Source organism: Prionailurus viverrinus, chromosome C1, assembly GCF_022837055.1.
Source record: "Prionailurus viverrinus isolate Anna chromosome C1, UM_Priviv_1.0, whole genome shotgun sequence".
Taxonomy (NCBI): Eukaryota; Metazoa; Chordata; class Mammalia; order Carnivora; family Felidae; genus Prionailurus; species Prionailurus viverrinus.
In genome coordinates this window covers 205,809,818-205,837,453 of record NC_062568.1, presented here as the reverse complement: position 1 = coordinate 205,837,453, position 27,636 = coordinate 205,809,818, and the positions used below count along the sequence as shown (strand labels likewise).

The 27,636-nt window shown below is 56.9% G+C and overlaps 1 protein-coding gene across 1 annotated transcript; it reads left to right on the top strand.

Moving 5' to 3' along the window:
- PLOD1 (procollagen-lysine,2-oxoglutarate 5-dioxygenase 1) lies at nucleotides 1-27,313 on the top strand. Its single transcript, XM_047872968.1, has 19 exons — nucleotides 1-188; nucleotides 7,602-7,693; nucleotides 8,798-8,931; nucleotides 9,314-9,477; nucleotides 10,531-10,643; nucleotides 12,285-12,348; nucleotides 13,572-13,669; nucleotides 14,522-14,623; nucleotides 15,634-15,765; nucleotides 17,216-17,337; nucleotides 18,833-18,937; nucleotides 19,322-19,447; nucleotides 19,724-19,865; nucleotides 20,697-20,810; nucleotides 21,509-21,574; nucleotides 22,171-22,275; nucleotides 23,857-24,003; nucleotides 24,782-24,907; nucleotides 26,435-27,313. Exons 1-19 carry the CDS (start codon nucleotides 113-115, stop codon nucleotides 26,588-26,590), a joined length of 2,184 nt encoding a protein of 727 aa, XP_047728924.1. The 5' UTR covers nucleotides 1-112; the 3' UTR covers nucleotides 26,591-27,313.
- Nucleotides 27,314-27,636: the final 323 nt, after the last annotated feature.

The following is a 27,636-nucleotide window of genomic DNA, read 5'->3' as shown; positions in this document are numbered from 1 at the left end:
GACACCGCCCCCGGGGCGGGCCCCGTGCGTGGCAGCCGGACCGCGGGCCCCGTCGCGAAGTTTCCAGCCTGCGAGCGCGGCGGGAACGGCCGGACGTCCCCAGACCCTGGCCATGCGGCCGCTGCTGCTCCTGGCCCCGCTGGGCTGGCTGCTCCTGGCCGAAGCGAAGGGCGACGCCAAGCCGGAGGGTGAGCGCGCGGGCCGGGCCCGGGGCCGAGAGGCTGGTCTGGGCTGCACGGGAGGCCTGGGCTTCCGAGGGGATCCGGGTTCCGGCCGTTTGGCCACTGACTCGCTGGTGACTCGGACAAATCACTTCCTCTGTTGGCGCTGCGGTTCCCACGTCCATGCAGCCGGGAGGGGAGGGACAGCCGAGGTCCATCCAAATCATAATAGCTCTCATAACAGTAATACCAATGGCTACTGTTTAGGGAGCACTTATTATGGGCCAGCTATGGGTTAAGCGTGATCTCGACCCGCGGAAGCGAGCTCTTCTATTACCCCCTTTTCCAGCGGGGCACACTGTGTGAGGTTCTGGAGTCGGCTCACTTGCCCAAGATCACACAGCTTGGGGGCCTTGGAACCAGGATTGACACCCAGGGGTGCCTGGTTTCCGAGCCGGGCTCAGAGACAGTAGGCATCACAGCCACTGGGGTGGGGAGAGGAGGGGGTGGCTCACATGGCAGAGCCATTTACGCTGTCATATCAGTCCTCTGTGGTCTGCGGGGCGCCTGCTGGGTGGGTCTTAACTCTCTCCAGGTTGCACCCGGGGAAACTGAGGCTCAGACAGGTGCAGTGACTACCCAGGATTGTCCAGTCTTGGAGTGGTTGGTTCTAGACCCACTGGACTCCATGTCTAGGGTTCCCTCTACATCCCCAGCGCAGGTTTCAGAGTGTGCCCCATCATTCTGAGTAGGTGCTAGTGTCTTCCCCACCGCTCCTTGGGTCACCTCCAGGGCTGCCTGCTGAACGTCGCGAGCCCGGAGGAGAGCATAGCCTGTGGGCAATCCCAGCAAAGCAGAGCTGAACTGGCCACCCCGACCATGGTACCCTGTTTTGTCTGCCCTCCTTCCTGAGAACCCGGGAGCCAGAGGAGGCAGGATGGTGGTATAGAAGACCCTCACCAGGGGAGGGGATGGGAACCACCGTTTCTTAGTACCTCCTTTGTGCCAGGTTGTGCCCAAGGCCACACATCTCCTAGCGGTAAAGCCCGTGGTGACTAATCTCCATGAAGCTTGGTGTTCTAGCCTGCAAAGTGGGGGCAGTGGTACCTGAGTCCTAGTGCTCTGACCAGGATTCCAGGAGATGAGGCCTCCTGGTGAGGGTTCAGCTCAACACCTGGCCTATAGTGGCATTTTCTTTCTTGGACCCAGCACCGCCTGCTTTCCTGGAGTATCCCAGCAGGGTAGTAAAACAGGTCAAAAAAATCCAGTGATGCAGGTGCTGAGCACAGGGGTGGGCTGATAGTGTGTGCCAAAGGCCTGTGGCCTGGGTCCACTCGCTGGCCAGGAGCTAGGCGCCCTATAATAGCCTTTGTTTCCTGGGCCTCTCTTTCCCCTGCTTCTGCTGATGTGGGCTCCCTCCGCCTCAGACCACTGAAGGAGAAAAAACTCCTGCTCCCACAATGAAGTCCACAGAAGTGAGTCAGGGACCAAATCGATGACAAGGCTTCAGGCGTGCTGGCCCCGGCAGGTGACCGGAGGGGACAGAGGAGACAGAAGGGAGTCCCATTAAAGGTGCAGGATTGAGTGTGTGACTGAGATGATCCAGGCAGAGCACCTTGTAGATCGTAAGTAAATAGTAGATTGATGGACAAGCGGTAACAGGTTGCCAGACATGGAACTAACGTCAAGCCCCTCTCAGGTTGAAGCCCTTCTCTTCCCTTACTCTATCCAGATCCTTTTAATAAGTAAGGAATCATTAGCCCATTTTGCAGATAGGAAGACTGAGGGCCCAAAAGGTTAAACACCTGGTCTCGGGTCGTGGTAGGTGCTTGGAGGTGGAGTCATTGACTGGGACACAGACCCGCTGCTCATCTCCGCCGACCCCTGTCTGGACGGGGTGGGGATGGGGTGCTGTCTGGAGGAGCCTGCTCAGCTTTCCCAGGCCCAGCTGAGGTGGGACCCTCAGCCTGCTGGCTAGGACAGAGTGGGAGGGTAGTTGGTCCTGCAGACCCACTGATTGGTGTTGGGAGTGAGGGATGCTCCAGCACCCCCCAGAGAGGCCAGCTCCTCCCTTCCCCTGGTTGGGCTGGGGTTCCCGGTCGGTGCCAGGTGGCTGGGATGGGGCAGCTGCCGAGGAATGTTCCAGTGGGCAGGTTCAGGAATGGCGCTCTTCGCAGCTTGTACCCACACGCACGTGGATTTGGCACATGGAGAGAAAGATGGGGTTTCCACTTTAGGGAGTTCCCAATTTTAGCGGTGGGTGGGCCCAGAACTGCTCACCTCAGTAGGTACCCAATGTTATGGGGGGAGATACAGCCCTCTGCTCCCAGAATGCCCTATGCTTGAGAAGGGAGACATTGCCCTATGCTGGGGGAGCCCCCAGACCAATGTGGGAGACAGAAAGAGACAGTCAACAAAGCGACATTCAAACGAACAAATTCCCATAGACCTGGTCCTTTCTCCCTTTTGTAGAGACTTCTAGCTGATCACTGCTCTCTCCCTGGGCTCCCGCCTGTCCCTGCAGGCCTCGGTTTGGCCATGGAGAGGGAAGGCCCACCTGGAGCCTGACAGCTGCCAAGTTCCAAGGCTCTGGGAAGTCAACAGGGCGTGGGCGGGGGTCCCGGGTCATGCTGTTCCAGGCAGGGAGTGGAAAGGTCCCAGGAGCCAGGCGGGCCCAGCTGGATGTGTGTGGGGGGAGGGAGTGTCCGAGGAGGACTGAAGGGGCAGAAAGGAGTAGGGCTTCAGACCCAGGAGAGGCACGCCGGGCTCCTGGGCCCTGGGAATGTACATCTCCTGCCATTCTGCCGCCCCGTTTATGGCTTCCGTTCAAGCCTGGGGGGAGCACGGAGGATGGGGAGGAGCTTCATTCCCACCTCCCCAGAGAGCAGACTGGGTGCGTCATGACCGTGCCTGGAGAGCCATCTTGCGTTCCCAGCCTTCTCTTTGGACCCCAAAGAGGGATCTGTATTCCCCCAGGCCCCCGGGCTCAGCCTGTCCCCATCATTCTTGCTCTCAGCAAGGTGGCTTTTCTGCATCCCTGACCCCCGGGGCAGCACCTGGCCACACACGTGCCCTTCTCTCGGGACGTTCCCTATGACATGTGGCACCCGCAGCCAGGTACTATGCTAAGCACTTCACGGACATTAGCTCATTCAGTGCTCACGAAAGTCTCTGGAGGAAAGTACTACTTTTGTTGTTATGACCCCATTTTACAGATAAAAGGCACAGAGAAGCTAAGTGACTCGCCAGCAGTCTGTCTGCCGCTCTGCTCGGCTGCCTTTTGCTCACCTCTGATCCTGGATCACAGCCTGTCTGTCGGGGAAAACCAGTACTACACTTTGGGCAGCAGGTCTGGAGGGCCAAGAGCCCTGGGTGGCAGGCCTCGTGCGGACCCTGGCTTTGGTCCCCGGTGGGCCGGCCGGACCGGCCAGAAAGCAGGGGGGCAGGGCCCTGGGGCTCCATACCGAATCCTCCACGTTGACACCCTGTGGCATGCCCTGCGCTCTGGCTGCCTGCCGGGTGACTGGAGCCGAATGTCCACGTTGGGGATGCCTGAGAGAGGGCGGCTGGAAATGCTGGCTTCGGTCTGCAGCCTCCCAGGATGTTGGACAGAGAAATGGGGAGGTTAAGAACACAGGCATTTGGAATTCCAGCTCATTCCCTTCTCCCGGCAAGATTCTGTGACCTGCGGCAGGTCATTTGGACTCTCTGTGCCTCAGTTTCCTGCCTATAGAAGGGAGGGGTAGAACTATCACCTGCCACATGGGATGTCTATAGTCAAATGTGATGACTGTAACACACTTTGTGTGGCATGTGGCTTCTAGCAAGGGCTCAACCGGTGGTAGTGCTTATTAGAGTCACCTGCCCACCGTGCTCCCTAAGGCCAGACGGTATACACCAGACGTCCTGAGTCACGCTCAGTCCCAGCCCCAGGGAGGGGGAGGGAGGCCAAGGAAATAAAGACAGGAGCCTGGCCTGGCAAAAGGGACAAGGAACATGTTTGTACTGGTGCATCACCTGCTGGGCAAAGGAAAGAGGGCTTCCTGGAGGACTGGGGCCTCTTCAGAGGAAGGAGGAGTGAATGGTGCAGGCAAGGCCAGGGAATGGGGCAAAGGTTGGGTTCACTGAGGCAGCTTGCGTGGGGGTAGGGGGTATTGAGAGGTAATGGCAGGGTCCCTTGGGGGAGGGGTCTGCCTTGAGTTCTCTTGCTGTGACCCATCCCCGCACCCCTGCATCGGAGCCCCGATCAGGACCGGGGGATGGGTCGGATCAGAAATTTCCCAATGGGCTGACATCAGAAATCACCTGGGAAGGGTAGAAAAAATCCAGACTCCTGGGCCCATCTCAGACCTCTGGTCCTGGAATTCACAGGCTCCCTGTGATGCTGATATGTAGGCAGGTTGACCCTCTGGACCAGGTGATCTTCTGGAGTCCTCGGCTACTAGATTTGTTAAGGCCCCCATGGGGCATCTGGGATCATCCTGGAAATCAGAGAAGAGACAGGCTGGGTGGGTGCGGAGGGTCCAGCATAGCCTGGGACCTTCTCCTCGACCTCAGCTAGGGTTTTTTCAGACAGATGGAGAGACAGACAGCTGGTCACTGCCCCAAGCCAGGGCAGTGCGTGCAGAGGTTAAGAGAGGGGACTCTGGGTCCAGACTTCTGTGACCACATTCTGGTGCTACCACTTCCTGGCTCCCTTGGGCAAGTTACTCACCATCTCTGAGCCGTAGGTTTCTAACTGTAGAGTGGGGAGTTAGGAGAGTAAAGAGCTTAGAACCGAGTCCTGCGTGCCAAAGGTATTCGGTAAAGGCTAGCCATCGGGTACCCGTTCTTTTGCTAGAGGGGACTCAGGAAAGGAGCCTCGAGATGCCTACCCCCTCAAGCCCCTCCCACCGCAGCCTGTCTTCAGGAGCCCTGATCCACCAACTTAGACACACACACACACACACACACACACACACACACACACATGCTGGCTTTGTCCATCTGTGAAATGTGACACTCCCTGTCCCAGCATTCCCTGCCAAGGACAGGAGGGCCTCAGAGCCAGCCACTCTCTTCTCCTCACTCCGGGGGGGGGGGGGGGAGGTGTGGGGACACTTAACCATCCTGGCAAGAACTGGGGGAGCCTCTCCTCAAGTGTGAGCAGCACCCCTCTTTCCTGGCCCCCAAGGTCAGGTGGTGAGGCCTCCCCTTTCCATACCTACCTAGTGGATCTACCCCTTCCTCCCCAGGGCCCTGGGCCCACTTCCAGTGGATTCCTGCCAAAATCTTCTGAGCTGCCCCCTGCTCTGGGGCCAGCAGCCTGCCCAGCTCAGCCAGCTCTGCCAAGCGGGATGCTTCTGTTCTTTTAGCCCAGGCTTCTCTTGTTTTTAGGGGGGTGGGGGTGTATGGGAAGGCCTTACTTGCCTGTGTCGGCCTGGCCACTTGGTGGGTCAGTTCACCCAGGAAAGCGTTATGTCCTGGACCCCATGAAACGGTAATTAGTACTACAAAGGTGGTGGTGGTGGGTGGGGGGGTGTCCTACCTCTAAAGGCAGGAGAGAGGTCAGGACAAATCTCAGAAGGCTTCATAGAGGTGGTGGCAGGGAAGGGGTGTCACTGTCACTGGCCCTGGGACCTGGAGGAAGATTAGCGAAAGGGGACAGAGAGAGGGAGCTGGGGCAGGAGGGGAGGAGCTCAGCAAGGTGAGACCCCTGGCTGGGGTAGATCTCGTCCACTCAATGGAGGGAAGGAGTACATCACTGGGCCGATCAGGGAGGGCCTTGAATGCCAAAGCAGGGTGTTTGCCTCTCACTGATCAGCACCAGTCATAGCTCTTAGTAAAACGCAACGAGGGTTTTACAGGCCCGATCTCACTGAATTAGTCTGGCATTCCCTGGAGTGGGTAACAGTAGCCTCCCCTAACCCACGGCCTCGGTTACTCACGGTCAACCAGGGTCTGGAAGCAGATGATCCTCCAGCCTAACTATGTCACAGTGCTGTGTCATTCAGCTCACTCTGTTTCATCGGGTAGGCATTTAGATGTCACATCATCGCAAGGAGGGTGAGCACAGTGCAGTAAGATATGTTGAGAGAGAGGCCACATCCACATGATGCTTATTACAGTATGTTGTTATAATTGTTCCATTTTATTATTCACGATTGTTCATTCCCTACTGTACCTCATTTATAATCACATTTTATCGTAGATACATACACATAGGAAAAAACATCGCGTATATAGGGTCTGGTACTATCTGTGGAGCGGTCCTATCCACTGGGAGTCTTGGAATGCATTTCCCATGGATAAAGGGTTGACCACTGTACTGTTTGTCGTTTGTTTGTTTTTTGTGTTGTTTTGTTAAGTCATCTCTCTGCCCTGCGTGGGGCTCGAACTCATAACTTCAAGATCAAGCGTTCCATGCTCTACTGACTGAGCCAGCCAGGTGCCCCTTCGTACTGTGATCTGGAAGGGGCTTCCCCAGGGCTCTCAGAGATGCCCCCTGGGGAGCTGTTTTCAGCAGGTTTTTTTTTTTTTTTTTAATGAATCATGATTTCCTTAAGTCGGTGATTAACTCTGATTGCAATCAGAATCAATTGGGTAGCCTTTTTTTTTTTTTTTTTAATGTTTATTTATTTTTGAGAGAGAGAGCAGAAGCTGGGGAGGGGCAGAGAGAGAGAGGGAGACACAGAATCCAAAGCAGGCTCCAGGCCCCGAGCGGTCAGCACGCATTCCGGCGCGGGGCTGGAACTCGTGGACCGCGAGATGGTGACCTGAGCCTAAGTCAGATGCTTATCCGACGGAGCCACCCAGGCGCCCCTCAGCAGGTTCTATTGCAGATGTGAAGCCACACGACAGAGCCTGAGAGAAGTCTCTTACTAAGGTAGTACAGCTATTCTGGCCAAAGCTGAGGATTTCAAGTCCGTTTCCACTCAGGGTCAACTCAGAGGTTCTCACGTGTTGGCAGAGAGGCTCAGCAGGAAAGACTGTTGGGATGGATTAGCAGTGTGCGCCCTGGGTGTAGGCAGGTGGCCATCCCTGGGCTCATGTCCAGCATCAGCTAGAGAGGTCCCCCTGGTGCTTGGCATTCAGGACGAACCCTTCCCTCTGCCCCCGTGTTGGGGCCACAGCCCCCTAAATCCAGAGAAACCCAGCCCCACCATGCAAGGTGCAGACGCTTCTGTTCTGGACGCCTCCTGTCATGCCATTCAGTTCCCAGGGGGACAGAACCCTGGAGGAGATTCCAGGAGACCCAGGTTCTGTCCCCGCTCTATCATTAACCAGCTGAGTGACCTTCGGTACATCTTTCCTACCCGGGCCCTGGGCCCTTGTCTGTAATGGGTGGACGTGAGGGCACATCCTGCGGGGATTTGACACATGTAGGAACAATGACCTGCTCCTGCCTGTCACCTCTCCTCACCCTCCATTCCCACTCACCACGCCGTCCTCTGTCCACAGACAACCTCTTAGTCCTCACGGTGGCCACGAAGGAGACTGAGGGGTTCCGACGCTTCAAGCGTTCAGGCCAGTTCTTCAACTACAAGATCCAGGTAAGAGGCTCCGGGTGGGGGGAAGGGGCCAGGACAACCGCGGGGTAGCGGGTGAGTCCAGGAGCTGGGTTTTTGCCCTTCCCAAACTGATTGGGGCCACAGGGAAAGCTTCTGGAAGCCCAAAAGAGGAGGATGACTTAGGAAAAGCAAGAAGGGGAGAATGTAAGCAAAGTCTGGGAGGTGCCAGAGTTGGGAATGTGGGGAAAGTGAGACAGGAGGGCTATGGGGCGATGCTAACACTAGGGGAGTAGGGCTGGTTTAGAAGGCAGGGCCTGGGAACCAGCATTTTACCAATTCCCTCCTCCCCCCTCCCCCGCCAAGGGATTTTGAGATGGCCGTATTCTGGAGATCTTACCTGTATAAACTCTGCTCTAAAGAAACAGGCTGAGCTGTCCTCTGGTGTCCTCTGTGTGCAGGATGGGGGCTAAGCCCTGCAGGGAGACATTCCAGTATTTAGCTGAGTGTGCTGAGTGCCTCCTTCTGTCAGGCACAGTGGTAGGCACTGGGGCTGGAATGATGACAGGGCAGACCAGGGCATTGCCTACACAGCTTGCAATCCAGTGGCATTAAGCCAGAAAGAAAATGGATTAGCTCACATGAATGCAGGTTGAAGCAGAGGTTTGCTTCAGGCATAGCTGGATCTAGGGGTTCGAGCTGCATGGTTAGGGCTTTATCTTTCTATCTCTAGGTTCTCTTGGCCTTCATTTGCAGGCATGCTCTCTCTACATGGTGGCAGGATGACCACCAGCCACAGACCCACATGCCTCAGCTTCTCAACCTCGACAGAACTAGACAGCCTTTCCATAATTGGGACAGAACAGTCCCGGGGAAGAGTCTGACAGGCCATGCTTAGGTCACATGCCCAAACCCATGGCTGGGGGAAGGATGGGACACTGACTGGCCAGGTGTGGTCACATCACCCCCACCTCCACCCCCAGAGCCCTGTCAGCCTCACACACGGTGTAGAATGGTTTCCCCACAGGTGAGGAGGGAGGAGGTGCTGGACAGACAGGCAAAGATGTTCACTGTTCAGGCAGAGGTAGAATTTTGGCTGACAAGATAGTTCTGTACCAAAAGCCCACATTAAAGGGCCTTTCTCTGTAGGCGCTGGGCCTGGGGGAAGACTGGAATGGGGAGAAGGGGGCGTCATCAGGTGGAGGGCTGAAGGTTCGGCTGCTGAAGAAAGCTCTGGAGAAGCACGCAGACAAGGAGAACCTGGTCATTCTCTTCACAGACAGGTAGGTGGCTGGGGGCTTCCTGGGTGGGGCCCAGAGAGAATATTCTAGAATATTCTAGCCCTTGCAGGATATCGGGGGTGAGGGGGGACTCGCTCTAGCTAAGGTTGCCTACCATTTGAGGGGGCCTGTGAGCCCAGAAAAGACCATTCCCAGGGGTGGTGAGATGGGCAGGGGGCCCTGCCCAGGTGGGGTGAGCCATGCTTCGAGTGTGAGGTGGGGACCATCTCTGCCCAGGGCGGGGTGGCAACGCCACGGGCTGGGCCAAAGACAGAAGGGAAGAGCCGTTTCCCCTGGCGTGGCCCAGGGGTGGCGTGGGAAAGGTGGCCTCATGAGCCCCTGCTCACCTCTGCCTCGCCCCCACTTTCCTCGGCTCTGGCCACAGCTATGACGTGGTGTTTGCGTCGGGGCCTCGAGAGCTCCTGAAGAAGTTCCGGCAGGCCAGGAGCCAGGTGGTCTTCTCAGCCGAGGAGCTTATCTACCCTGACCGCAGGCTGGAGGCCAAGTACCCGGCAGTGTCCGATGGCAAGAGGTTCCTGGGCTCTGGAGGTGAGGAGTCTGGGCGCGGAGGCCGCGGTGGGGCTGGACGGGTTCCAGAGAGGTCCATCCGCTGCCGTCGGGACATATTGCCCCCTGCAGTCCTCCCCATCTTGTGAACAGCCACCCATCTGCACAGATCAAAACCAGAGCCACCCCCAAATATCCTCCCTCGGTCCCCCCCCCCCCCCCCCCCCGCCTCTCAGTCAGCGGGCTGGTGACGCCACTCCCACTTTGAAAGGTCTTGACTCTGCCCTCGTGTCCACCCCCCACTGCTGCCGCCTCACTTGGCTCCCGGCCATTTGCAGTAGCCTCCTGCCTGCTCTGCCGGCCTCAGCCCTCACCCCTTCCAGTCCGCTCTCCACCCAGTAGCCAGGCGCAAAGCCACACGCATCACTCAATGCCTTCTTATTGCATGGAGAGTAAAATCCATATTTTATTCCGGATTCTTCTGTCCAGCCACGGAAGGGGGTTCGTCTCCAGCAGCCACTTCTCCCCATTGGCTGAGAGAGTTAGCACAGTCTAGATGGCCTGGTCCTGGCCCAAGGCTGGGGGTGTTCCCTGGGGTGGAGCCCTCCCTGGCTGGCCCCTTCTCCCTTTTCTCTCCATTCCAGTCTGCACTGTGGCCAAGGAGCTGTGTGGGTTTTTCCCTCTAAGCCCCCATGCACTGTGTGATCTTGGCCCAGCCTCTGCCCTTCTCTGGGCCAAGTTTCCCAGATAACTGTAGAAAAGGGGCTCCAAGCCTATGTCCTACCAGCTCTGCTCTCCAGGGACTCCTGGTCTGATGCATTTATTCACCACCTACGTGGTGCCCAGCACCTGATTTGGTTCAGGTTAGTGGATACCATTGATCTTTCTCTGTGAACTCAGGGGGAACTTGTCACCAAGTGGCATGAACTAGCAGGTTGCTTTCAGCCTACAGACATTACCTCCCTTCAATCCAGGAGGACCTCTAAGAGGAGGTAAAGGAATGGGAGATGAATGAAAGCAGAGTCTGGGAAGAGGCTTCTGGTTTAGGGGCCGGGAGCTAAGTGTCTGTCTCTGTGTGTCCCCCACCAACCGCAGGCTTCATCGGTTATGCCCCCAGCCTCAGCAAACTGGTGGCCGAGTGGGATGGCCAGGACGGTGACAGTGACCAGCTCTTTTACACCAAGATCTTCTTGGACCCAGAGAAGAGGGTAAGGGGCGGCAGGTGGGGCTGAGGAACAGGGGCAGGGCGGGGGGGATCTTGACGCTGGATCTTGATGCTACAGTGGGAGCAGTGCCCCCTGACTCCGTGGGTTGGGCCCCCACTTATTCATTCGCAGATTCACTCAGGTGCTCAGCGGCTATTTATTGAGCGCCTGTTGTATGTGAGACACTGTCAGGTGCAGGGCAGGAATGTGGCTGCGAAGAAGACAGTGGGGGCCTTTACCCTCACGGACACTCAAGTCAGCGAGATAGGAGTTCATAGCCTCCTTTTTGGGGGTGATGGCGCTGAAAGGAACCGACAGGCTGAGCTGCCCCTGCCCCACCCTGCCTGGGGGGGGGGCAGGTTTCTGGGGGCTGAAGAGGTTTTGGCCAGACCTGTGCCATGACCTCCAAGCCTGCCTTAAGGGAGGCAGGGGTCGTCGAAGGGACTGAAGGTGGCAGGTCTGGACCAGTGTCGCCCCAAACTAGCCAGTATCCTCCGGGCAGGCAGGAAACTCAGAGAGTCCTTGGGTGGAGGGGGTCAGGATTCCTGGATTCTTCCCCGCTTGTCCCCATAACCTCCATCCATGCGGTGCTGTGCGACCTAGGGTAAGTCACTTCCCCTCTCTCGGCCTCAGTTTTTATTATCCACAAACTAATGAAATGAAACAGCTGGACTTGTGTGGTAGACACATGATCTTTTTAACTCAGTCTTTCCTCCTCCTTCCCCGTTGCCTCGGGTGACATTATTTGCAGAAGCCCAGGGTCCAAAACATAAAAGTGGACTCTGTGGGAGTCCCCTTCCCTCTCTATGGGATGAGGGCTGAGCCTAGCATGCCACTTGCCTTTGTTGGCCTGGCCTAGGACTCCGTGAGACACAGCTAGATCCTGAAGAGGCAGCCCTGTGCAGTGAACAGGGACCTCAGGGCCGGGCTCCTGGGGTTCAAATGCCAGCTTAACCAATTATTAGCTGTGTGACTTTAGGCAAGTTATCCAACCTCTCTGTGCCCTGTTTTTTAAATTTGTAAAATGTAGTGATGGTGGGACTTTCCCATAAGGATGTTGTTTGGATTGGGGCGCCTGGTTGGCTCAGTCGTTTAAGCGTCCGACTGCGGCCCAGGTCATGATCTCGCGGTCCGTGAGTTCGAGCCCCGCGTCGGGCTCTGTGCTGACAGCTCAGAGCCTGGAGCCTGCTTCGGATTCTGTGTCTCCCTCTCTCTCTCTCTGCCCCTCCCCCACTCATGCTCTGTCTCTCTCTGTCTCAAAAATAAATAAAAACATTTTTAAAATTTTTTTAAAGATTTAAAAAAAAAAGGATGTTGTGTGGATTGAATGAATTAATACTTATGTAGTATTTAGATCAGTGATTGACAGTAAAGTGAAAAACATTTGTTGTTATCATGATTGTTATTCTTGAACCAGCTGTTGCCTTAGATGCCTTCTAATTCTGAAAGTCCCTGGTTCTCTGTGAGTAGAGCCACTGGACCAGTAGATCGCAGGGCTCCAAGCTGTCCTGGTGTGCCAGGGCACAGCGGGTGCTGGGGGGAGGAAGGGGCAGAAGTAGGAAGGCAGGCTCCCCACACTGGGCGTGATGGAGCCCCATCCTCCACCAGGGGGAGTGGTGCAGCCCAGTGCTCTCTTTCCTACAGGAGCGGATCAACATCACCCTGGACCACCGCTGCCGTATCTTCCAGAATCTGGATGGAGCCTTGGGTGAGCGGCCCCCACGGGGAGAGGGATCCTAAGAGAGTCATTAATAAGACGATGAGGATTCCAGGCAGGGCCTGAGCCCAAGGAGGAGAAGAGGCTGGTTTCTCTCTGGCTACTGTTCCAGGAGGTCACTTGCCCCATCCCCAGGTCCCAGAGGCCACCTGGATGTCCTGGGGCAGAGCTGTGTTTCCCTGGGGGTGGAGAAAGGAGGGCCAAGAGGTCAGTCCAAGAGCCTGCGGGACACCAGGGGAGGAGGCAGCAATTCAGCCTGGGAGCAGGTGGGCGATGTGCACAGTAGGTACCCATCCCCAGCCCTGCATCCCTGGTTCTTATAGGTGCTCCTGCTTCCTCTCCTTCCCTGCCCTCCCACCTCCCAGGTGGCTGGCACAGGAAGCTGATGGGCATCTTAAGAAAAGAGTAGTTGGAAAAAAAAAAGAAAAGGATAGTTGGACCCAATAGCTGCTTGGTGATTTTATGGGATAAATGGAATCTTATTTTTTGAGAATCTAATGAGTCCTTTCCCAGGAAGGTGCAAGAAAAGCCACACCCTTTTGTCTGTGGCTTCTGGAAGCACATGAACCTAGACTAAGAAGCTGGGTCCTGAGCGTCTCTTGGGGGAGCCAGGCACTTGCGCAGAGGGGCCCCTTCACATGGTCACCCACACGGAGGGCCTCCCTCCCCAGTGTCTTCCCAGGCCTCTGACGGAAGACTCCTCTGCATTTGTAACTGTTGGATGGGCTGCTACCTCCTGCTGTCTTGTGGGGTCAGAGGATCCGTCAGGATCCTGCCCGAGGGAGTCTCTCCACCAGGACAGGACCTGTCCCCCACCTTGCTCAGGCCTTCCGCTGGGGCTGGCACATTCTCAGTGCTGCTCTCCAGGTCTGTCGTTTGTCGGAGCAGGTGCCCCCAGGCTCTGTCCCTGGGGCTTCTTTAGCTGGGATGTTTCAGGTCTTTGTTTTCTCCCGGCTCCTGCTTCTGGCTTGAATAAGTGATCACCATAAATACTGGGGGTTGCCATGGATTCTATGCTCATTATGTGCCAGGAGTGGTGCTGAGTGCTTGCCCAACACAGAACCCTCCCGCTCTTACCCCCATTTCACAGACGAGGAAACTTGAGGCTCGAAGAAGTGATGTTAATAGCCCAGAACAAGCCCTGAGCAGGAGCTAGGACTTGAACTTGGCCTCTGGACCTGATACTGGATGTCTCTGTGCTTTCTGACCCCCAGATGAGGTGGTGCTCAAGTTTGAAATGGGCCATGTGAGAGCGAGGAACCTTGCCTATGACACCCTTCCGGTCCTGATTCATGGCAATGGGCCCACCAAGGTAGGGAGAGGCCCCAGCCCCTGGGGAGAGTGAGAGCAGGGCCAGAGGCTCAATTCTGCTCTCACTGTGACCCCACCGCTTCTCCTTGGGGTCAGAGCCGCCCCCCTGGGCCCCGCTGCCCCCTGGCTGCCTCTGTCCTCACATCTGAGTTCAGCATGGTGACTTGTTTCCTTGCTGTGACGGTCAGTAATGTTCATCCCTGCCGAACCCCAGGACAGAAAGGAGGTCGCTGACCCCATCCAGGCCCCAGCTGGGCTGCCCCGAGTCATCCGTACCCCATCATCCCATGGCAGACTTGTTTCTTCATTCAGCAAACATTTAGGAAGGACATAAGGCATAGTCTGTCATGAGCAGCACAGACTGGTCCCTGCGCTTCTGGAGCTAAGAAGCAGCTGGGGTGCGGGCTGGACCTCACAGGCCCCGGGGAGCCAGCCCTGGCTCACAGCACACTTCTTCACGTGTGGTCCCCGACCCCCTCCACTCCCCGCACCGTGTCAGAGAGAAAGGGGAGGGTATTAAAGCAGACTTCCTGCCCCCACCTCAGAGCTGCTCGGTTGGACTCTCTGGGGTGGGGGGCAGGCAGCAGTCTGCATTTCACAAGCTTCTTTCTGGCAGATCCAGAGATAAAAGTGTATCAGGCTGCCAGTCCTCCCTGGGCCCCCAGAGCAGCTTCGGTGATCTTCAGGGCACCAGAACATTCTCTCCAAAACCTGCCCCAAATAAAGCCGCATTCCTGTCCCCTTAGAGGGCCGGGGTGTGGGAACACCAGGGGCTGAGAGGGATGTGACTCAGTGGTTACAGGTGGGCGGGGCCAGCCGTACCCCTCATCTCCGACCTCACGTCTCCCTACAGCTGCAGCTGAACTACCTGGGCAACTACATCCCGCGCTTCTGGACCTTCGAGACAGGCTGCGCTGTGTGTGATGAGGGCCTGCGCAGCCTCAGGGGCATAGGGGTAAGGCTGCCAGACATGGGGCGCTTGGTCCTCGCAGATGGGGAGGATGAGTGAGTCTGGAAGAGACTATCATCTCTGGTGGGAGGTAAAGGGATAACCTTCCTGTCTGGGGTTCCCTCTTCCTCCTCACCCAGGCACCTCCTCTTGGAAGCCTTCTGAGATTACATATGGCTCCTGTTCATGCACACCCCCCTGGCCATGCCAAAGTTCTGGTTCCTTCAGCTTGATTCCTCTCCTATAGCTGCCTTCCACTCACTCACAGATCTTATTCCTCGTTTTTTTGTTGTTTTTTTTTTGTTTGTTTTTTAAGTTTATTTATTTTGAGAGAGAGAGAAAGCATGAGTGGGGGAGGGGTAGAGAGTGAGGGAGAGAGAATCCCAGTCAGGCTCTGTGCTGACAGTGAACCGTGAGATCATGACCTGAGCTGAAACCAAGAGTTGGACGCTTAATTGACTGAGCCACCTGGGCACCCCTGTTTTGTTTTGTTTGTTCATTTATTTTTGAGAGACAGAGAGAGATAGAGCACGAGCCGAGGAAGGGCAGAGAAAGAGGGAGACGCAGAATCTGACGCAGGTTCCAGGCTCTGAGCTGTCAGCACAGAGCCCAACACGGGGCTTGAACTGACAAACTGTGAGATCATGACCTGCGCCAAAGTTGGATGCTCAACCCACAGCCACCCAGGCGCCCCCTTAACTCCTTGTTTATGGCTCGCTGCAAACCCATGCCAGCCAAGCTGTGTGACAGCAGGCCATCAGCTGGTCCTGGCTCCAAGTCTAGGCTCACGTGATCTGCCCAGCAGGGACCCCCCCACCTCCTCCCGCTTCCTTCTGCTTCCCTGTCAGTCCCTGCCTCTGCCTGTCTGCACATCCTGCTTGGAGCTCCCTGGCTCAGGCCCCTTTCCTGCTAAGTCTGCATGCCTCTGGCTCTGGGTCCCTCAGGCCACCCTAGGGGCTCGGCAGTGGCCCAGTGGCCACAACGCCAGCCCCTCATGCCGCCCCCGCCCCGTGCAGGATGAAGCTCTGCCCACAGTCCTGGTTGGCGTGTTCATCGAACAGCCCACGCCGTTCCTATCCCTGTTCTTCCAGCGGCTCCTCCGCCTCCATTACCCCCGGAAACAGATGCGGCTTTTCATTCACAACCACGTGAGTAGCAGGCACTTGGTGGGGTCACCGTGAGGCTTGGGTCAAGGCCCAGCCTCACGGGGTGGCCTGGGACATCTCCGGAACTAACTGAAGCATCACTCTCTGGGCCAAATGGAAGTGGGCGTTGGGCTTGACTTGAGTCAGACTGGCCAGGTTTGAATCCCAGGGCCACTGCTTGTATCGGCTGTGTGACATTGCTCAACCTCTCTGTGCTTCAGTTTTCTCACCTATTCAATGGGGCTAGAATCATGCCGGCCTCGTGGAATTGCTGCATGGTTAAGCAAGTGGGCACGGGGAACACACAGGAGGGAAGGGCAGGCACATGACAGGTGCTCCTAGCTGTCATCATCGTCATTGTTTCTCTCCCTGCCTCAGTCTGTCCTTCCTGATTCGATTCGGTGACAAACTGGTTTTCATTCTCTGCGTACCCTCTCTGGGGAATCAAGGAGGGCCCTGAGGCCTGCTGCTTTGTGGGGAGCAGGCCCAGGTTCAGTATTCCTAGCTCCTTCCCTCTCCCCCGCTTCCTAGCTGGATAAAGTGCCACCTCATTTCCCTGGCATCCGGGATGCCAGATACGCCGTCGAGTTCTCTCTGTTCTCAAGGCTTCTTGTCTCCCGTAACGTCCTCTCATCCGGCAGCACCCCTTTCTGAGACCTTTCAGCCCCGACAGTCAGCACCCCACTCCCAGGGCCCTGTGGCCGCACCCTCGGCTCAGCTCTGCCTGTGTCACAGACATTAGTTCAACTGTGCCACGTGGAAACAGGAGAAGGGTGTCAGCCCTGCCCTTGGGAGTCTCCCCGCTTCCCTGGAGACGTGAATTCTCATTTTTTGTGCAGAAAAAGAAAATTGTCACAGGCAGTCTTTAAAGACCTGTGAGCCCGGTCTGATTTGTCGCCTCCTTACAGGAACCCTGGGACTCAGGCTCAGTTGCCCTCCCATTTTACAAGGGAGGGAATGGAAGCTGAGGCAGGTGAGGTGGCTTGTCCAAGGCCACACAACTAATGGTAGCAGAGCCGGGCTTCGCTCTGAATCCTGGGTTTGATCCTAAAAATCCTGATCTGTCCGCTTCCCCCTGCAAGGGGCCTGGGGAATGGACTGTTGTTTTTCAAAGTGCAGTCCAAGGATCACGCGGAGCATTTTGTAGCGAAGCAGGTCCCTGGGCCTCGCTCCAGACCGGCAGAATCAACGACTCTGGATATGGGGTCGGGGATGCTGTCCAAGTGACAGAGGCTCTTAAGAGGCTGGTGGGCCTGGCCTGGTCAGGGATGGCTGGGAAAGGGCACTCCAGGCAGAAAGGCTGGCATGGGCATGGGCAGAGGTCTGGAGATAGGAAAGCCAATGGCCAAGAGTGTGCGAGGAATGAAGGGGAATGGCTTGCAGGAGCAGGGGTGCTGTGGTCCTGGGGTGGAACCACTGTCCCCATCTTCACCCTCCCATCCCCCACCCCTAGGAGCAACACCACAAGGCTCAAGTGGAACAGTTCCTGGCAGAGCATGGCAGCGAGTACCAGTCCGTGAAACTGGTGGGCCCTGAGGTTCGGGTGGCAAACGCTGACGCCAGGAACGTGGGCGCGTGAGTTGGGGGCTGGGGCACCACGGTCATCTCTGCTGACGGTAGTGGGCAGGGGGGCCGTGGTGTCAGGGGGCATCAGGCCAGGAGACAGAGGAGTTCAGAAGGCTGCGTGTGGTCTCCAGCAAGTGCCTGCCCCTCTCTGGGCCTCAGCGTTCCCAACTGTCAAATGGGGAAATAGGCACTGCCCTGCCAACCTGGGGGCTCCTGGGTAGGGCTGAGCAGTGTCCTTTGGGTTCAGGAAGCAAATCAGAGAAAGAGGAAGAACTGGAAAGCCAGAAGTAGGTAAACAAGGACAATTCGAGAGACGATCTCTGATTTTGCCTTTATTATTAAAACAAACAAGTAATCCCTGTTGACTGTGGAAGAATTAGTCCAGATCCGAGGCTGTGGAACCTCCAGGAAGGTTCTTCTGCCACGCCCACTTGACCCTGAGGTTGTAGCACAGATGGGCGTGGCTGTGCTCCCACCAATTTTACTTCCGAACACTGAAATTTGAATTTCATACGACTTAAAAATAAGTTTTTTTAAACTTTTAAAAAAATGTGTATTTATTTATTTTTGAGAGAGAGGTAGACGGAGAGCGAGCAGGGGAGGGGCAGAGAGAGAGGGAGACAGAATCCCAAGCAGGCTCCGTGCCATTAGCACAGAGCCCGATGTGGGGCTTGAACCCCTGAACCATGAGATCATGACCTGAGCCAAAACCAAGAGCTGGATGCTTAACCAACTGAGCCACCCAGGCACCCCTGAAAATAAATTTTTTTAATGTTTATTTATTTTTTGCTAGAGAGAGACAGAACATGAGTGGGGGAGGGGCAGAGAGAGGGAGACACAGAATCCGAAGCAGGCGCCAGGCTCCAAGCTGTCAGCCCAGAGCCCGACACAGGCCTCGAACTCACGAGCCATGAGATCATGACCTGAGCCGACCTCAGACACTTAACTAACTAAGCCACCCGGGCACCCCTCATATGATTTTTATGTGACTCCTTTTGATTTTTGTTTCCCCCAACCATTCAGAAACGTAAACCCATTCCTAGGTCACGACCTACAATGGTACCAGGCAGTGGGCTGGATTTGGAGCACGGGCTGTACATTGCTGAGCCCTGGGCCAGATTAACAAAAAGAGCATAAATTTGTAAGGCTTTTGGTACGGGTGACTAAACTACACTTCAGAAGGGGCAGAACCGGTTTACCCCCTAGCCCTGGGCGGTGTACGAACCTGTCTGTGGGCCGTGTTCTCCCCAGTAAGAGGGTTTTCAGGGCACTTGATAGCAGTCGCTGAGCTCCGGGCATTCATCTTGAGAGCCTAACAGCCCAGGGTTTGGGTCTCGGGGTCAAGGCTGCTGGGCCCAACCTGCACCAGGGCTGGCCTGACCCCTCTAAAGACCTTTGGCTGGTTCCCTGTGGTCACAGAGGGGGGCAGACCTGGAGAGTAAGGCTGCAGCGCTGCTCTGGGAACCTGGGACCCCTCTGCTGACCCCGGAACCCCTACCTGCAGGGATCTGTGCCGACAGGACCGTGGCTGCACCTACTACTTCAGCGTGGATGCTGACGTGGCCCTGACGGAGCCTAAAACCCTGCGCCTGCTGATCGAGCAGAACAAGTGAGGCTGTGGGTGGGCTGCGGCAGGCTGGCCCTCCAAGCCCGGGCCCCCGCTCCAGTCCCCCCCGGCCCCCCGCCATGCCTTTCTTCTCCGCCTTCACCCTGGCCTCACCTCCCACCCTGGGCCTGCCCCAGCCCGGCAACCTTGTCTTGGCCCAAGATGTTCCCTCCTCCCTGCTGCAAGCCGCCCCTCCTGCCCTCTGCTCCCGGCTGCCCTGTTGGAGGGAGCACGAACCAGATGGGCCAACCCACCCCCCTCCAGGCCCCACTTGCGGGTTGAAAGGGCACTCCTCCCCCCACCCCACCCCCCGCCCCGCACCTAATTAGATCTGCCCCAAACTCCCAGTGGGCAGGGAGACTCCCACTGAGGTGCTCCCTTCCTCAGGAACGTCATCGCCCCGTTGATGACCCGCCATGGGAGGCTGTGGTCGAACTTCTGGGGGGCCCTGAGCGCAGATGGCTACTACGCCCGCTCCGAGGACTATGTGGACATTGTGCAGGGGCGGCGCGTGTGAGTACCTGCGGGATGGGAACGCCCTCACCCGTCTTCCCCCAATATTCCCGTCCTTGTTGCCCTCGAATTCCTGCGAAACCCAAAGCAGGGAAGACTGCAGTCAGACACAGGGAAGGACTTCCTGGCAGTTGTCCTGAGCCCACGTGCCCAGGGTAGGGGAATCAAGTCAGCACTCTTGTGCCCTCCCGGCCTCTGACTACCTCCTCCCCCGGGGCCCTGATCTCTAGCCTATGACGGCCTGCAGCCCCCTCCATCTTCCTCTCTCGCCCTTAGTGGCGTCTGGAACGTGCCCTACATCTCCAACATCTACCTGATCAAGGGCAGTGCCCTGCGGGCTGAGCTGCTGCAGACAGACCTGTTCCACCACAGCAAGCTGGACCCCGACATGGCCTTCTGTGCCAATATCCGGCAGCAGGTCGGCAGGGCTGGGCAGTTGGCAGGGGGGGCCCATTGATGGAGAAGGTGGTCTGGATCGTGTCGCCTTAGGCCTCGAGCCTCTGAGATGCCAGGGCCTGGTGGGGGGCACTTGGGGCATCAGGCATGAGGGCTGGTCCTTAGGGTCCGTGGGGACCATTTTAGTGGACCCAGTTTTTACACCGTCTGTTTTATTGACATTTTCAACACAGCCAAAAAACCCTAAACTCTCCACCTAAATGTATCCCGAGTAATGTGCCGAAGAGACGCCCTTGCCCTCTCCCTGTGCCCCACCCAATATGTTTTTGTGGTTATTTTATTTTTTAAGCATATTTATTTTTGAGAGAGAGCGCGAGTGAGCGGGGGAAGGGCAGAGACAGGGGGACAGAGGACCCAAAGTGGGCTCTGTGCCGATAGGCTGACAGCAGCGAGCCCGATATGGGGCTTGAACTCACAAACCATAAGATCATGACCTGAGCCCAAGTCGTATGCTCAACTGACTGAGCCACCCAGGTGCCCCCGACTGTGGTTATTTTTATTTAAATGTGGCAGCATGATGGTGTCTTCCTGTGCTCTGAACTTCAGGATCAGACACCATTCTTTGCTTCTACACCATCAACATTGGTTCTTTGATTCCCATTCAGTCCTCCAGGAAGCCCTCCTTGATTGTATCCATGTCAGGCCTGGCCGGGTGCTAGGGAGACGAGATGGGGTGCCCGCACTTGGTTCCCTGATCTCCAACTTGATGGACAGAGGAGGCTGCAGCCATGCCTCTCTCTCCTGGGACTGGTGGGGGAGAGGGGCTCTCTTCCATCCGTCCTGTTCTCCCCAGGATGTGTTCATGTACCTGACCAACCGGCACACCTTTGGCCACCTTCTCTCCCTGGACAGCTACCAGACCAGCCACCTCCACAACGACCTCTGGGAGGTGTTCAGCAACCCCGAGGTGAGGTCCTGGGTGGATGGGCAGGGGAGGGAGAGGAAGGGACCCCAGCGAGCCAGTGGTGTAAGGGGACTCCTGCTCAGCCTGAGAAGGGCTGGGGGCTCTGAGGGCTACCTGCCACCTGCCTTCCTCCACCCCGGGGACCGTGTGGGGCAGGGTTTGGGCTGGGAGATGCGGGCTCTGGAGAGGCAGCGCCATCTAGTGGAGGGGAGACCAGGAGTCAGGCCTGGGTCTGTGGACCCTCAGCTGTGACTTAGTTGAGCCTCTCGACCTTTGGGGTCTCAGTTATCTTAGCTCTAAAATGGGCATACTATCTCAGCCTCACTCACTTCTGAGGGTGTCGAGAAGATCAGAGGAGGAGAAAGTGGTGACGGCATTCCTAGACATTGTGAGCTTATGGCTGACTTGGGCACATGCACATACCTGTACGCAGACCTGCACACGCATGCACACGCATGTAGGTACACGTGAAGACACCAGCTCCTGCAGGCATACTGTGTGCCCAGATCATACACCTGCACCCGGTGGGCATGGTGCGTACCCCCTCCCCCAGGCGTGCACACATTCACCCGCATTGCAGGGGGCCTGGGAGGGGGACGAACCCCCTCTTGGAGCATCCCATGGAGTCGGGCAAAGAGTGAGCCGCAGCTGGCCCGGGCCAGGCCTGAGGACCCCAACCGACTCCCCTCCCCCCGCCCCAGGACTGGAAGGAGAAGTACATCCACGAGAACTACACCAAGGCCCTGGCAGGGAAGCTGGTAGAGATGGTAAGGACCGGGTGCCTCTGGGAACAAAGGTACTGATTCACACCCTACACCTGCTGAGGGGGACGGAGGGCAGAGGAAGGCAATTAGCTGCCCCAGGAGAGAAGGGGAGGCATCTTTCTGTGCTCTGGAAGCACTTGGGCAAGAGCATGGGCAGTGGGCTGGTCCTTCCTCCTGTTGGTACTTCCCAGCTGGAGTCTGCAGGGGCCTCGGGACCTTGGGTTGCTCTCCTGGCCCAGGCGAGGAAGAGGAAAATGTCCCCAAATGTGGTCTCAACCGTGGACCAGGGGCCAGTAGTAAGAAACAGTGCTTCTCTATTTGCCCTGAAGCCTGCTGGGCTGTCCTCCCTCCGTATGCACATTCCCTTCCTGGCTCTGCCCCGGTAGTTCTGTGACCTTGGCTGAGAAAGACCAGCTCTGAGCTCAGTTTCCTTCCCCCTTTAGCAGCTCATGGACCAGGGTATGGGGAAGGGCCTGGGCCACTTGAGGGGCCCTGCCTGTGGCGGGTTCCACAGGGGGGTGGGGGAGGTGGGGGAAGAGGCAGCGGTGCCACCCGGACCCGTGTGACTGAGTCCTCCCCTCTGTCCCCGCCCTCCCCAGCCCTGCCCAGATGTCTACTGGTTCCCCATCTTCACGGAGACAGCCTGTGACGAGCTGGTGGAGGAGATGGAACACTATGGCCAGTGGTCTCTGGGAGATAACAAGGTGGGGGCCCAGGTGCCTGGGCTGGGAAATGTGGGGGAGCCTGCCCTCTGGGCTGTTTTCCCGACAAGCTGGCCAACCTCTCTGGGACTTTGTTCGCTTGTTTGTTTTAAGTTTATTTATCTATTTTGAGAGAGAGAATGAGCAGAGGAGGGGCAAAGAGAAAGGGAGCCAAAGGATCTGAAGTGGGCTCTGTGCTGTCAGCCTCGAACCCACAAACCGTGAGATCATGACCTGAACCGAAGTCGGCCGCTTAAGCGACTGAACCGCCCAGGCACCCCTCTCTCTGGGACTCTTTCGGGGGGTGCTCTGGCACTGAGGAGTAGGGAATTGAAGAAATGGGTTGGAGTATGGGTCCCCAGGCTGCCATGACCGCTAGGTGACTTTGAGCTGCCTTAATGTCACATTCTAGATTTCCAGTTCCTGGTTTGTTATTAGAATGATTTAGCTTCCTTTACCAGATTGGGTGTGTAATGGGGGAGGAACAAGCAAGTGTGGGATGAGGAAGAATTAGGGACGTTAAGGCCACATTCACCAGACAGCAGAAGCAAGTGGCATATTGGATTGAGAGGCCGTGTGGTTCCCGGAAGAGGAATCCCGTACCTGTAGTTCAGAAAGTTCAGGGGGTATTTTTAAAGGCACATGAGGTCCTGGGCCTGGGCCTCAGAGCCTGGCTAACCTTTGACCTGGCAGCTGGAGTAACCAGTGGTCCGATTACCAGCCTCATGCTGGTCCACGTGCTTTGGTGGTGACATCATCTTCGGAGGCCAGGAACTGGCATAGCCCATGCTTTCTGGGGTCTGGCCAGCCTTTGTGCTCCCGGGACCAGGTCAGTGCTGGGACTCTAGTGCCTGAGCCAACCTGTGACCCTCTGCACCTGGTTTTTTCTGCGGTGTAGCAAATCACCATGAAGCTTCAACAGCATAAAACAACACCCATGTATCATCTCCGGGTTTCTAGGAGTCCACATGTGGTTTAGCCGGGTCCTCTGCTCAGGGGTCTCTCGAGGCTGCAGTTGAGGGGCGGCCAGGGCTGGGGTCTCAGGTGAGGCTCGGAGTCCTAATCCAAGCTCCTGTGGCAGAATTCATTCCCGTGCTTCCTCCAGGCCAGCGGGAGAGTCTCTCTCTTCAAGATGCTCATTTTGGGGCGCCTGGGTGGCGCAGTCGGTTAAGCGTCCGACTTCAGCCAGGTCACGATCTCGCGGCCCGTGAGTTCGAGCCCCGCGTCGGGCTCTGGGCTGATGGCTCAGAGCCTGGAGCCTGTTTCCGATTCTGTGTCTCCCTCTCTCTCTGCCCCTCCCCCGTTCATGCTCTGTCTCTCTCTGTCCCAAAAATAAATAAATGTTGAAAAAAAAAAAAAAAAAAGATGCTCATTTAAAGGCACGCCCGGGGCACTCTCCCGTGCGATCAACCCAAAGTCAACTGACTTGTTACCTCAGTGACATCTGCAGAGCCCGTTCGCTTTGCCCTCTGCCCTAACCTCATCCCATCGTGTTTACAGGTGGGGTGGGGGCGGTTGGGCAGTCCACACACCAGGCGGCCGTCTTAGAATTCTGCTTACCACGCTCGCCTTGGTCACTTCCAGGACAACCGCATCCAGGGTGGCTACGAAAACGTACCAACCATCGACATCCACATGAATCAGATCAGCTTTGAGCGGGAATGGCACAAGTTCCTGGTGGAGTACATCGCCCCCATGACCGAGAAGCTCTACCCAGGCTATTATACCAGGGTGGGTGTGCCTGGGATGTCGCCAGGGAGGGGGTGGGGGGGGGGGAATGGCTAGGGAGAGGAGAGTGGGGGGAAGGAGAGAGAGGGGTCCCAGCCTGCGGGAGAGGCCTGAATGTTTGGTCTCCAGGTGGGAGTGAAGTCTCCTCCCATGGTGGGGGCGCCTCTGGAAGAGTCCAGGGTGGGGGCAGCCCGCCTTGCCTCCAGCCTATGACATCACTCCTCTGACTCCTTCCTTCGTGTCCTTAACTCCTGCCTCAAGGATGCCTCTGCCCAGCTTGCAGACAAGCCCCCGGCTCGCTGGCCAGCATACTCACTCCTCTGTCAATTTCCCTTTAGCTCCCCACTCAGTACCTGTTGACTGCCCCTTTGCCTTTTGTGCTCCTTCCCTCCCTTGATCACCGCCTCACACACAAGGCTTTCTCCGGACACCTGCTTTGACTGCCTGGGCACTGCCCTTGACGGACGAATCAGCAGCCTGCCTAGTTGCCGTAAAGGGTTGTAAGGATGAGCTGCCTTCCTTCTGCCCTAGCTTCCCTCCCCTCCTCTCCTCTCCCTTCCCTTCTCTTCCTTCCCTTCCTTCTGTCCTTTCCCCTCTCTGCACGTCTTTCTTGAAAGCCTTCCCTGTGCCAGGCACGGGGGAACACGGCGTTGAACAAACCTGCCCTCAGGGAGCCAGCCTCCCAAAGACTGCGTGAGGGGCCCCTCCTCTGCACCCCTGCCTCTCCTGCTCTTCAGCGGCTTCTGTCCAGCCGCTTCTCTTTCCCACCCCCTTGACACAGGCCCAGTTCGACCTGGCCTTTGTTGTCCGCTACAAGCCAGATGAGCAGCCGTCCCTCATGCCGCACCACGACGCCTCCACCTTCACCATCAACATCGCCCTGAACCGGGTCGGCGTGGATTACGAGGTGAGCTGCTCACGGGGTGGTTGGGGCCGCGGGGCCTGCGGGGCCTAGTGCCCAAGAACCAGAGAGAGAGAGAGGGTGCCAGGTCTGTGAGGGAAAGGACTTCAGACACAGTGGAGCGTGGGCACGGGAGGTCAGAGGTCAGACTGCGTAAACCGGCACCTGCCTACCTGCTCACCAGCTCTGTGGCCTCAGACATGTTTCTTAGGCTCTCGGTTTCCTCCTATCTTAGCTGGGAAAATGTAGAGGGCCCTCCACAGAACTGCTGTGACAGTTCCCTGAGCTCATTCAGGTGGTTGCCTATGGGAACCCCCAGTAAGTACCCGAGGCCTGATAGCTGTTGGTGATAAGGAGATTAGGGTTTCCATCAGTCTCAGAAGGAAGAGGCTGCCTTGGAAATGGCAGGACGGGCTTAGTCTGGGTGTGGGGCTCAGGCTGGTGGTTGGAGGGGAGAGCCGGGGAAACCAGGAGGACGTGGGGTGGAGAGGGGACAGCTCTGGGGGCCTCAAGGTCCCAAGGAAGGCCTCTAGGTGTGCTCAGCTAGGGAGTCATTCATTCATTCATTCATTCATTCATTCATTCATTGTTCATTCACTCATTCCTTAAGCTGCTATTTTTTTTAATTTTTTAATGTTTATTTTTGAGAGAGAGAGAGAGAGAGACAGCAGGGGAGGGGCAGAGAGAGAGGGAAACAGAGAATCCAAAGCAGGATTCACAGTATCAGCGCAAAGCCCAACGTGGGGCTCGAACTCACAGACCATGAGATCGTGACCTGAGCCAAAGTTGGACACTCAACTGGCTGAGTCACCCAGGCGCCCCTCTTTTTTTTTTTTTAAGCTGCTATTTTCTAAGCATTTTGGGGACTCAGTCCTGGGCTGGCCACAGTGAAGGACACCCACACAAGCATCCCCTAATTTTTTTGAGAGTTTACCATGTATCAGGGGTTCACCTAGGGGACGGTTTTGTGCCCCCACCCCCTGGGGACATTTTTGGTTGTCACAGCTGTGGCGGTGCTACTGGCATCTAGTGAGTAGAGGCCAGGGGTGCCCAGGGCAGCCCCCCCACAAGAGAAAGTACCGCCAGAACTGTGTACTTAAAAAATGTTTATGATGGTAAAGTTTCAATTACATACATTTCACCACAATTTAAAAAACGGGGGGTTTTCTGCCCACAAATGTCCATAGTGCTGAGGTTGAGAAACCTGGCCCTGAGCCCCTACCTGGATCATCTCACTTAATTTTCATGACCCTGTGAGGTTCATGCCTGTTTCCTGGGAGGGGAAACTGAGGCCTGGGTTAGTAAAGCATGTAGCCAACCTTTGCCCAGGGCTGCCTGACTCAAGGCCAGTGCTCTCGCTCCCTGTCTTTGCTGAGTTGAGTGTCTTCCTTAGGCAGCTGTGGCTGTCACTCTACAAGGCATCCCCGGCAGACTGGGCTGAGGACACTGGGCTGCAGTGGCTCAGGTGGGGGATAGGACGGTGGGGGAAGGGCCCAGCTTCCCGTGGGAGAACTGACGCTTCCTGTCTCCCAGGGCGGGGGCTGTCGGTTCCTGCGCTACAACTGCTCCATCCGAGCCCCACGGAAAGGCTGGACCCTCATGCACCCCGGGCGACTCACGCACTACCACGAGGGGCTCCCCACCACCAGGGGCACCCGCTACATCGCCGTGTCCTTCGTCGATCCCTAACTGGCCAGGCCAGCCACCTCGGACCTCTTCCTCTTTGCCAACAACCACTGCCGGGCAGCACTCTGGGGCGTCGGGGCCCCAGGGAACCTGGACCAGCCTCCAGGCTCTTGACCTCCATTGCTCTTGGAGCCACCATCGGAGAGATTTGGCCGCGAGCCAGAGGCAGAATACACCTCCTTGGCTGGGGCTTTCCTGGTGCTCTGGACCCAGCCCAGGGAGGCGCCCTGTAGTCAGCAGTGCATGTTCATTGCTTTGTGGCAACTTGCCCTTTCCCACCCATCTTCCTGAAATACCCAGTCCTCTTTGTCTGCTTCTTCCATGGGGCGGGACTTGAGCAGAACAAGGGCTTAACCGGCTGCCCAGAGGTGCTCTAGGTGTGAGAAGGGAGCCCTGGAGCTTCTCCCGGGCAGAGCTGCAGCCCAGGACTTCTGCTCCCGGCAGACACAGAGACCGGATCAGATTCACGCCCCCTCCCTGCCCCCAGGACTGCCGAAGCCCCTTCCTCCGTGGCTCCTGTCGTGGGAGCAGAATGTTGTCCCCTGGAGATGATGACTCAGAAACCCCCCTGGGAGACAGGAAAGGCATCGACGCCATAGCTCCATCCTCTGCGTGGGGGGAGGGAGTGAGATGTCCGCACACTGCAGTGAATCACCCTGTCCCGATGCCTCTGGAGAGAGGGACAGACAGACACAGGAGAGTTTCTATTAAAGATCATTCACACCACAGAGTGGGAGATGCTTGGGTGAGTGAGTGTGCACGTGTCCGAGCGAGTGTCTGCAGGGAGAGGTTTAAGAGCCCGTGGCTGGCAAGAAGGGCTGTGTCAGCAGACCGGGTGGCTTGTGTTTCCCAAACCCAGTCACGTATGATCCCGGTGTCATTTGTGTGTTCCGTAAAGCCTTACACGTGAGCCCGGCGCTGGCCGCCTGGGGCATGCTTCATCTCTGGAGATCTGCATCAGAGAGAACTCCTGGTGGCCCCCACCACACCCTGGACACACTCTTCTTATAGCACTGATAACACTTCGGGGTGTTTATTAATATTGAGGG